The 12,226-nt window shown below is 40.1% G+C and overlaps 1 protein-coding gene across 5 annotated transcripts in view; it reads right to left on the reverse strand.

Moving 5' to 3' along the window:
- MICU1 (mitochondrial calcium uptake 1) overlaps positions 1-12,226 on the reverse strand; it is a 237,074-nt gene that overhangs the window by 27,525 nt on the left and 197,323 nt on the right. For all 5 annotated transcript variants that reach the window (XM_029931893.1, XM_029931890.1, XM_029931889.1 and 2 more), the window contains one exon: positions 11,868-12,005. In XM_029931893.1, coding sequence (XP_029787753.1) covers positions 11,868-12,005 — 138 coding nt within the window. The remainder of the gene's footprint in view (positions 1-11,867; positions 12,006-12,226) is intronic.

Genomic DNA, 12,226 nt, shown 5'->3' on the forward strand with positions numbered 1-12,226 from the left:
GTTGCACTATTGCAAAACGGGTGTATTATCCAGATACTCGTACACTATTTTTTTGTACTGCTGGTCCTGTACCAGAAACATTTTCTTTTATTGTTACTTGCTTTTTAAACTTTGTTTAGCCACTTAAAGAAAATCTGCTTATGGCACAATTTGCCTCAAATCCATTCCAAGTTGTATATTTGTTTTCCAATAAAAAAAATTACAATTAAAAAAAAAATGAACACCCACAGAACCCTCACCCAGGTCAAGGAAGAGGCCATTAGCATCGGGGAGGTATCTCTCTCGGCTCGACATGTCCCTTTCTCAGTCATAAGCCTTCTTTCCCAGTGTTCATCACTACTCTGCCTTTTAGGGGATTTGTTTCTTTTCTTTTAAACAGCATTACTATCTATTTTTGCATCCTCAAACAGAAATAGTTTAATTATGCTTCTTGCTTTGAACTTCATAAATGGAATCACACAGTATGCATTCTATTATATATGGCTTCTCTCTTTTAGATTTGTCTATGTTTTTACATTCTGTGGTTAACTTGCTTTTATTGTCATTAGTATTCTGTTGTCTGAATATACCACAATTTTTAAAAAATCCATTCTATTTGGGCTGTTTCCAGTTTTTGGCAATTTATGTATAGTGGTACCTCTGAATTTAAGCATGCATTCCAATATATATGGAGTACCTACTATGTACCAAGTTCCATCATTTGTGGCAGTGAGCTGGAAGTAATATTCCCCTTATCTGAGGCCGTTCTTTTGGCTTTGACCTAGCGCATCCAGAGATAGGGCTTACTCCTGATACGGACGCCTCGGTATGCTATCTAACGTAAACACCAGGCTAGAATCAATCCTCTGAGAACTCTACTGGACCGGAAGCACGCCTGCAGTATCACCTGCCTGTGGACAGGCACACTGACCCTGTCTGCTCTGCCCTCCATCAGAAGACATGCCGTGCTGGAAAAACCCCCAGTGTCCGTTGACAGATGAATGTAGAAACAAAATGGAATATTATTTACCCTTAAAAAGGAAGGAAATTCTGACATAAGCTACAATATGGATGAACTTGAAGATATTATACCAAGTGAAATAAGCCAGTCACAAAAGGTCAAATACTGTATGAGTCACTTATACAAGGTACCTAAATTATTTAAATTTACAGAGACAGAAATGGGAATATTTGTTCTTTTTAAATAATCTCCATGTCCTACATGGGCTTGAACTTATGACTCTGAGATCAAGAGTTAGGTGCTCCGGGGTGCCCAGGTGGCTAAGTTGGTTGAGCTTCCGACTCTTGATTTCAGGTCAAGTCATGATCTCACGGTTTGTGCGTCAGAGCCCTGCATGGGGCTCTGTGCGGGCAGTGCAGAGCCTGCTTGGGATTCTCTCTTTCCGCCCCTCCCCCACTCTCTCTCTGTCAAAAAGATAAACTTTAAAAGAAAAGAATCGCATGTTCTATTGACTGAGCCAGCCAGGGGCCCAAGGAATTGTTGTTTAATGGGTACAGAGTTTCAGTTTAGGAAGATACATAGTACTGATGGTTGTATAACACTATAAATGTACTTTTTTTTTTTAAGATTTTTTTTTTAGGTTTATTTATTTTACAGGTAGAGAGAACATAAGCACGAGAGGGGCAGAGAGTGGGGGGACAGGGGATCTGGCTTTGTGCTGACAGCAGAGAGCCTGACATGGGGCTTGAACTAACAAACCACGAGATTGTGACATGAGCCAAAGTTGGACACTTAGCTGACTGAGCCACCCAGGTGCCCCCAGTATGAATGTACTTAATGCCACTGAACTACTCACTTAAAAATGGTTAACATAAAATTCCTAAAACAAAGTGCGTGATACAGGAAATGCTACCCACTCTGACAAAAACAAACTCTAATGTTTGTTAGTTAGTTTATTGTGAAACATCAAATACAATAGGTCAAGGCCAGAGTACTCATGCTGAGAATTATTTGAGGATAGACAGTGAGAAAAATCTGAATTGAATGGCTATTCATTTGATGATTTTGCAAAACAGTGGAATACATATCACATTATGCCATTATTAAACTGAAATATGTAACATTTTACCTTTTATTATATAGATACAATAAAAATATATATTGAGCACTTCCTAACAACTCAGCACTATGCCAGGAACGGTGAGGGAAATAAAATGGCTTTGGACATGGGCCTTGATTTTATAGAGCTTACAATTTAGAGAGGCTTCTCGAAGAAAAGACGATGCCAGTCACAAAATTCTTATTTTTTCATAACTACCTCAGTAAAAAATCCAAAGGGTTTTCTAACAATAAAACTAGAATAAGACTCTAACATGAGGTTCAAAGATGGAAAGTGAAAGGACGTGCCATCTGCAAGTTGAGCTGTTCAGACTAGAAGGCCACAGCTGTGTACAGGCCAGTGGCAGGTGACTTGACCTGCAGAACGGGAGGCAAAAGGAAATAACCTTCTCTTAGGCATGGCATCACAGGAAATTTCTTGACACACTTTGGGGAAGTAGAAGAAGGAGGAGTTATTTTATTCTGTGTCCAATTGTTCAACAAACTGGTTATCTATCTACATTGGGAAAGACAGACTTATATAAAACTGGGCTCTATGGGTGCCTGGGTGGCTCAGTTTGTTGAGCATCCAACTCTTGGTTTTGGTGCAGGTCGTGATTGTGTGGTTCATGGGTCTGAGCCCTGCATCAGGCTCTGCACTGACAGTGTGGAGCCTGCTTGGGATTCTCTCTCTCTCTCTCTCTCTCTCTCTCTCTCTTGCTCTCTCGCTCTCTCTCGCTCTGTCTCTGCCCCTTCTCTGCTCTTTCTCTCAAAATAAATAAAAATAAAACCAAAAAAAACTGGGCTCCAGATGACTCAAAAATAAAGATAAGGATAATACTTCTTTATGTTTATTAAAACACTTCTTTATGTTTATTAAAAACTGAATTTATCAAAAAGAATGAAATCTTACCATTTGTAACAATGTGGATAGAGCTAGAATATATTATGCTAACTGAAATAAGCCAATCAAAGAAAGACAAATACCATATAATTTCGCTCATATGTGGAATTTAAAAGCAAAACAGATGAACATATGGGAAGGGGGGAAAGAGAAGAGAGGGAAACAAACCACAAGAGACTCTTAATGATAGAGAACAAATTGAGGGTTGAGGGAGGGAGGTGGGTGGGAGATGGGTGGTGGGTACTAAGGAGGGCACTTATTGTGATGAGCACTGGGTGTTGTATATAAGAGATGAATCACTGAATTCTACTCCTGAAACCAATATTACACTGTATATGAACTAAAATGTAAATAGATATTTAAAAAGTGAATTTAACATTAGGAATTTATTAAACAAGCAAATAGAATTGTCTTTCAAAACTAAAAGCAACTGATAAAATGTTTAGAAGAAAACAAAAAATCTTTGTAACCTTGAGTAAGACAAAGAGTTCTTAGATACATGATAGACACCAAGGGGCGCCTGGGTAGCTCAGTTGGTTAAGCACCAACTCTTGATTTACACTCAGGTCATGATCTCACAGTTTGTGAGATCGAGCCGCATGTTGGGCTCCATGCTGACAGTGTGGAGCCTGCTTGGGATTTTCTTCCTCTCTTTCTCTGCCCCTCTCCTGCTCACGTTCTTTCTATCTGTCTCAAAATAAATAAGTACACTTAAGAAAAAAAGATATGACACCAAAAGCAAAATCTATAAAAGAAAAAAAACTGATCAGTTAGACTTCATCAAACTTAAAAACTTTTCTACTTGAAAATACTGAAAAACCAGGAGCGCCTGGGTGGCTCAGTCGGTTGAGCATCTGGCTTCAGCTCAGGTCATGATCTCACCGTTCAGGGGTCCGAGCCCTGCGTTGGGCTTTGTGCCGACAGCCAGCTCAGAGCCTGGAGCCTATTTTGGATTCTGTGTTTCTCTCTCTCTCTCTCTGACCCCTCCCCCACTTGCTTGTGCTGTCTCTCTCTCTCAAAAACAAAAACAAAAACCATAAAAAAATTGAAAATACTGAAAAAACAGACAAATCATAGATGGGGAGAAAATGTTTAAAAATCATATATCTGATAAAGGATTTGTACCCAGAACAATTTAAAGAACGCTTACAACTCTATAATGAGAAAATAATAACACAATTAAAAAAATATTTGAATAGACATCTTACCAAGTAAAATATATGGACGGCTAATAAGCTCATAAAACAATGCACAGGATCATCAGTCATTAGGGAAATACAAATCAAACCACAATGAGAAACAACTACCTTCCTATTAAAATGACTGTAATCAAATAATAACAAGAAGTGTCAGTAAAAATGTAGAGAAACTAGAAATGTAACATTGTACACCTACTTTGGAAAACAGTTCGGTGCTTTTGTTAAACTCAATTTTTCCATACAACCTAGCCATTCTACTCCTAGGAGTTTTCTTAAGAGGAATGAAGGTAGGTCCACATAAAGACCTGTGCCCAAAAGTTCACAGCAGTTTTATTTACAATGGCCGAAACAATTGGAACTGGAAAACAATTCAAATGTTCAACTAGTGAATGGGTAAACAAAATGTGGTATGTCTGTATAATGGAATATTATTTGCTGTATTCAGCAATAAAACACAGCAATGAATACAATCAACAGCATGTATGGATAAATCTCAAAATATGATGTGAAGTAACAGAAGCCAGGCACAAAAGACTACATACATTACGTTATGAATGCATTTATGTGAATACCCAGAGAAGACAAATCTGTAGAGACAGAAAAAAGGCGTATGGTTGTCTTGGGCAAGGGCAGAAACAGGGACCGACTGCAAGCTCGCCTAAGAGATCTTTTCAGGTGATGAAAATATTCTAAACTTGGATTGCAGTGATGACTGCATAACTCTTTAAATTTACTAAAAATCACTGAATTGTTCACTTAAAACAGGTGAATTTTATGGTATATAAATTATACTTCAATAAAATCCTTAACAAAATAAAATGCCGTTGGAGTAGAGAGAGGGCTACGGGAAATGTGGCTTCCTCGGGAGTTGGCCGTCAAAACCAGATGTCTTGTGCTGACAGGCCAGGGCTGAGGGTAAATCTACTGTCACACATGATTCCCTTGCCTTGTCTTTTAATCAATCACAGGAAATCCATCTGCCAGGAATCAATCCAGTTGCCTGAATTCCCTCTATGGCCTACTGAAAAGACAAAATAGTCTCCTTTCTCCTTCTCATATGCTGTGCCTTGCATCAATCTTATCATTTATCATCTGCTCAGTCTTCTGCTTATTAAAAAAATTATTTTTACAGCAGGTAATATATGAATATTATGATAGTAATATATTAACGGTACAAAGCAATTCTTCGTCTACCCTTGTCTTCCAATCTCCCTCCCTACATGTGGTCACTGTCTCCAATTTCTTGGTTATTCTTTCACAGGTGTTACTATGCCCACCTTGCTCCAATAAAGCACCTTGCAAACCCCACACTTCTCTACAACTGCTTCCTGGCAGTGGGGGGACATCACATCATTTCTATTACTTACATTTCTACAAGTATCTACTCATCCTGAAACATCACTTTCTTCATGTGTTCATTCCGTCTACTCACAAAACCTCCGTGATTTCTCACTGTCAACTGGATAAACCCAACTTCTTAGCCTAATGTTCCAGATCTTCCACAAAATGCTTCCACAGATTACCTTTCTAGCCATCTCCCTGAGAGACCACAGGCTAGAGTCTACCAATACACCAGTTTTATTTCCCCCAAACCCTTGTGCTTATTCAAATCAAGGAGAATAAAGAAAACATTAAATAGGCTCATTAGTAGGAAGAACATGGACTGTGGAATAAGACAGTCCTGGCTTTGAATCCTGGTGCCACTTCTTAAGATGCTGCATGATCTCAGGCAAATAACTAAGGCTCTGACGAGTATTTTTCATCCGAAAAATAGGGATTCTATCCACCAAGCAGGATGTGATCATTAAGAAGAAGATAGAAAAAATGCCTACTACACAGCAAGTACTCAGTAAATGGTAGGTTGAGTCCTTAGTAGGTTGGCAGTCTCATTACCACAGAACTAATGGTAATGAATTTATTTGATTAAGCTCTGAACTATATGCTCTTCTCTGGTATGTCTAGGACCTTCAGAAGAGAAGTAAGTATACCTTTCATACACCTTTGAAGTATATGAAACTAAATGTGGGGGGAAACCAGAAATACAATAGAGGAAAAGTTCGTAAATTCTCTTAATAGTCATTCACAGCTTAGTACTACAGGTTTCAAAGCTAATCAGTAAAACACAGCTACTTAGTAGAGTCTCTAGTCTTTTTACTGCTCTACGGCACAGTGTTTCTGATGGGCACCTAATAACTGGACTCAGAGTTTTTCAAGCGCTATGCAGCCATGTTTCTAGAATCTGATATTCCGTGATGACCACAATCTGGCTCAACTCTCAAAGAGCTGTGAAAATAAGTGACTAGGAGAGCCCACATGAATATTATCTACAGCTGATATGCAAAGTTAATAATCTAATAGTTTTATTATAGCTGTTTGGTTAAGTGACAACCCTGCTTAATGGCCGGTAGCATTATAAATAAGAATGATATAGACAGAGGGTTGTTGGGGATAGGGATCTAAGAGGAAACATGTAGCAAAAGCAAACTTCTTTATAACTTCTGCTTGTCAAAATCCTACCCTGCTTTTAAGGCCAAGTTGAAACTGTATCTCCATCAAGAATCTCTTCAGTGGTCCTAATCTTTCTCACTGGTGCTCCCAAAAGGTCTCATAGCTTTATTAGGGTTCTTAATACATTCATCAATGCATTTGACAGACCTTTGCCTATGGGACACTCAATGTATAGTGGACATGCAGAGATGAGTAGGACACTGCTCTTAAGAGGCTTAAAGTCAAGTCAGTTGCCTTGTATTATAATTATTTATGATCTGTCTCCCTGCACTAGGAATGTTAAGTGCTATGTGGCAGACTTCATTTTGCTCATTACTGTATTCATAAGAGTGCCCACTCAATAAATATTGAATATGAAATTATATAGTTCTTTGTGTATATATATTTTTTCTTACTGAATTATTACAGACTATATGTTTCTTGAGAATAGATGATGGTTTTTATCTCTTATCTTTCTCACAGCACCTGGCATAATGTCTTGCACAAAGCAATGTCTGACATTGAACTAAGTGTAATTTTCAGTTCAGCCTTAAGTGGATTTGCGAAATTATTACAATGTGCAGCTTCTGCACTCTCAAGCACAGAGAACCATCTCTTTACATTTATAAAGCCTCAGAAAACTCTGTTTTTCTTTTAATGAGGAGAAGACGACAATATGGAGGAAGGAAAATAACAAAATTTTAGAGCTGAGTCAGATTTGGCCCAGAAGAATTATTCACAGGAAAAAGGATATTGAGAGAAGTGAGGAAAATCTGGTAGAGGATAGGGACTAATTTTTATTTTATTGTTTATTTATTTTATGTTTTAGTTTTAATTTAAATTTTTTTAGAGCGAGAGAGAGGAAGAGAAAGAATCTCAAGCAGGTTCCATGCTCAGCACAGAACCAGACATGGGGCTCAATCTCATGACCCTGAGGTCATGACCTGAGCCAAAATCAAGAGTCAGACACTTAAGACTGAGCCATCCAAGCGCCTCAGGGCTAATTTTTAAAATAGAGCCCAAACAAAACATGTTCCCTGTTTTAAGAAACGGGAAGAACAAAATGAAAACTGTCCTTGGTAAAAACGAAGCACGACAGAGCATGAATAGTTTCCCAGCATGGCAGCTTCCCTCACCCTTTCAGCTATTTCTCAGGGACAAAGTAGCTAGAGACACCGACGGCGTGCACCAGAGCAGCGGCTCCTGAGCAGAAGAGCACCTCACAGTCACTTCGGGAGCCTTTTAAGAAACACTGATGCCTGGAGCTGCCCACGGAGCTTCTGAGTTGAGTCCGTTTGAAGAGGGGCCCAAATCACATTTCTGAAAAATTCCCCAAGCGATGCTGAATAAGCAAGGTTGAGAAGTGGCTTAGAGGAAGGTATGGTTAGGAGAACTCAGATACAGAAAGGACAAGATCTAGAATTGAAAGTGTTGGATTTCAGTCCCGATTCTGGGTGGGTCATTCATTTCTCTCTCTCTCCATCTCTATATTCTCAAAGGCAAGATGAGATCTAACAAAGCTGTTGGATAGAAAAAGAAAAATGTGGAAGGCTGTGAAACATTGCATGGTCATTAAGCAATATGCAAATATTTACTTAATGCCACCACTAGGACCATCAATCTTTTAGGTCTGAATTGGTAATTTGTGCAGAATCCCACGTACAAAAATGATTAACAAGAGCCAAATGAAAACTCACATTTTCATGTTAACAAATCCAAAGTGGAATAAAAGAAACAATTAAGAAGCAGATGGTGATTCCCCTTCATTAATGAGACATGGTCCTAGAGAGATAGACTGCTAACCTTAGGAGCAAAGGCCCTTCATTAATGCTCATTTTAGTTAATTGCTATGTTCACAAGCTAATCAACACGAGAGGACAATCAGTCTCAATCTCCTTGCTATAGCAGCCTGGAAATTCAGGGCCAGAAGTTAATTCAGAATCCCAGATTTTCATCATCTGACAAAATCTGTCCTTCGACTTCAGAGCTCTTTTACAAGGTCTCTAGGCCCTAAATTAACTCTTGCTAAAGCTACCCCATTCCTTCAAGGGAGATGTCTTCAACACCCAATTTACTGCTTTAAAAAAATTCATAATACAACATGAATTAGCTTGTTCTGATAATTATTTTAAGGTCAAAAAAATGTCTGGACCAAACTTATTTAAAAATTAGTCTGGTAAGGGGCGCCTGGGTGGCTCAGTTGGTTAAGCGTCCGGCTTCAGCTCAGGTCATGATCTCATGGTTCGTGGATTTGAGCCCTGCATCGGGCTCTGTGCTGACAGCTCGGAGCCTGGAACCTGCTTCAGATTCTGTATCTCCCTCTCTCTCTGACCCTCCCCTGCTCATTCTGTCTCCTTCTGTCTCTCAAAAAAAAAAAACATTAAAAACATTAAAAAAATAAGAATAAATAAAATATAAAAATTAGTCTGGTAAAAAGAAAAGAGTGTTTCCTAATGCAAACACTGTGCTTCCAGCATAGGGACTAAAAATCCATCTAAACATCTGCCATTGATTTTCTGAAATTACAATTTCCAACAGATACGAGCTGGGTACTAAGCATAGTAAAAGCTGTCTCTGGAAGAGATCATTGTCCTCTGTCTCTTTCTGTTAGTGATGAGTCTTCCTTCATAACTGAGGGAACACCTGCTGTGCAGGGACGGGAACATTTTTAGTGCCAGCTCAGTTTCCTTGGTCATGGCCACATGGCAATCCTTGGAAAGGCTGGTAGGCTGCAACGAGAAGATCTGGCATCGGGGAATGTGTGTTTATGTATGTGATCTTTAAGAGGTATGTCTTTTAACTGATTTCTCAGACCGTCCATCTCATACCCTGGCAAAACCCCAGAGGTGACTCAGTTCTACCATCTGCTCCTTCCTGCACCAGGTGCAGCTGGTGTGTAAGGGTATCAGAGAGCAGTGTTGACAACTGCACCACTACAAACCCATGGTTTCTGATCTCAATGACGCTCAAAAAAAGCTCAATCAGCTCTTCCTGAAGTCTCTAATAACCTTAGTATCAGTCTTTCGGCTTCTATGCTTGCTGCTTCCCAAACTGTGTTTTCATAAAGCAGCCAGAGTCATTTCACACAACCAGCTCATTTCACTGCTCACAGCAGTGAGCTTCCCATTCCACCAAGCTGGTTCCGTGCATGTGCGGCCCCATCTCCCTCTCACACCTCATCTCAGGCCATTCTCGTCCTTGCCAGTGCGCTCCAACCACAGCAGTCCCCGTTTAGTTCCTCACGCGGTAGACCTTTGTGTTTTCTGTTACAGACTGAATGTGGGCCCCCTAAAACTTCTATATTGAAGCCTTAACCCCCATTGTGGCCGTATTAGGAGGTGGGGCCTCTAAGCAAATCATTAAGGTTAAATGAGGTCAAAAGGGTGGGGCCTTGAACCCACAGGATTAGTGTTCTTATAAGATGCATCAGAGAGCTGGTGTGGATGTGTGCTCCTGCGCTCTCGTTCTCTCTTATCTTGCAAACAACCCTGGAAAGGCCGTGTGAGCATATAGCTAGAAGGCGCAGTCCATAGGACAGGAGGAGAGCCCTCACTATAAATTTAATTTGCTGCACTTTGATCATGGACTTGTAACCTCCAGAACTGTGAGAAAATAAAATTTCTGTTGGTGAAGCCACCTAGTCTCTGGTGTTTTGTTGTAGCAGCCCAAGCAGACCAATAATATACTGCCTTAGAGCTTTTAACATATTATAGTTCCTTCTTTCTGGAACCTCCCTCTTCCCTCTTCCTCATTTTCTTCCTCTCTCTGCTTCTTTACTTCCCATTCTTTTTTTTTTTTCTTTCAGTTTTTTAAATTTACATCCAAGTTAGTTAGCATATAGTGCAACACTGATTTCAGGAGAGAGTCCTTAATGCCCCTTACCCACTAACCCCTCCCCCCCAACCCCACCAGTTACCCTCCGTTTATTCTCCATATTTAAGAGTCTCTTGTGTTTTGTCCCCCTCCCTGTTCTTATATTATTTTTGCTTCCCTTCCCTATGTTCATCTGTTTTGTGTCTTAAAGTTCTCATGTGTGAAGTCATATGATATTTGTCCTTCCCTAATTTCACTTTGCATTAATACCCCCAGTTCCATCCATGTAGCTGCAAATGGCAAGATATCATTCTTTTTGATTGCTGAGTAATAGTCCCTTGTGTGTGTGTGTGTGTGTGTGTGTGTGTGTGTGTGTGCGTGCGCGTGCGCGCGCCCCCATCTTCTTTATCCATTCAATGGGCATTTGGGCTCTTTCCATACTTTAGCTATTATTGATCTTACTTCCCATTCTAATATGCCTTCCACTCTAATAAAACAGCTCTTCCCAAAGTCATCAATTATTACCATTTTACCAAAGCCAATGGGTGCTTATCCTCTTACTTTACTGGACTCTCTCTGTTCCATGGGACGCTACAGACACCCCCACAACCCCCCACTCCCAGTCCCTGAACCCTCTACTTCCTTGGCTTTGTACTACTTTCTCTAACCATTTCCTTCCTGTGCTGCTTTTTATTTATTTATTTATAGAAAAGATTTTTAATGTTTATTTACTTTTGAGAGAGAGAGAGAGAGAGACAGAGTGTGAGCAGGGGAGGGGCAGAGAGACAGGGAGACACAGAATCCGAAGTAGGCTCTAGGCTCCGAGCTGCCAGCATAGAGCCTGACACGGGGTCAAACCCACAAACCGCAAGATCATGACCTAAGCCAAAGTTGGCTGCTCAACTGACTGAGCCACTCAGGCGCCCCTCCCTCCTGTACTGTTTAAATGTTAGTGTTCCACTTGGTTTTGTCTCTGGCCAAAAAAGGACAGTTCTTTTCTGTATAATACTCTCCTTGGGCAAGCTCATGGTTTTAACTCAAATAGTGTGTTGATAATTCCCAAACCTATCTCAGTCATCTGAAGCAGATCTGAATATCCAAGTGCTGGCTAATCATCTCTAATTGGACAGTCCACAGGTATTGTAAATTCAAGATATCTATAATTAAAGTCTATATCTTCCTCTGTAAACCATGTAAACCTCTTTTAATTCCTCAGACTTAGTTCATGGGGCCACCTTTTGTCTGAACAAGAAACCTTGGGGGTCATTCTGGACTCTCCCTTCCTCCTTGTCCACTACTCATTTTTTTTTCCAAGTATGAGAGATGAATTAGTTATAATATTTGCTTCACGACATTCTCATTTTGTTAGTACCCATGCTAGTGCCTTCCCATAGTTCCTTCTCTTCCTGTGAACAGAGAGACCCACCTTTCCCTCTTTGAAGTGCTTCTTGAGCTGCTTCTGCATGGCGGTCAGCTTCTTGGACTGCACCCCGCTGTAGGCCAACAGCATGCCGCCAAACTGCCGCTCAGTAATTTTCCCATCCACAGGGTCATGGCGCTCAAACTGGGAGGGAAACAGAAAGAGTGTTCTTGGAGTTAAACGCAAAGTTTTAACCTGGAATGTGGAATGATCAACTGTGTTGGACGGCAGAAAATAGTTGACAGCTGTTGAGACTGCATTTTTGGAGTATAATTTTCATTGAGATTAGAAAAAATTGATCAGAAACCGAAGATGTGGGTTCTTCTTTCAGCTTTGTCACACTAACTATTTATGACTTCAGCAAA

The sequence above is a fragment of the Suricata suricatta genome, chromosome 2 (assembly GCF_006229205.1).
Source record: "Suricata suricatta isolate VVHF042 chromosome 2, meerkat_22Aug2017_6uvM2_HiC, whole genome shotgun sequence".
Taxonomy (NCBI): Eukaryota; Metazoa; Chordata; class Mammalia; order Carnivora; family Herpestidae; genus Suricata; species Suricata suricatta.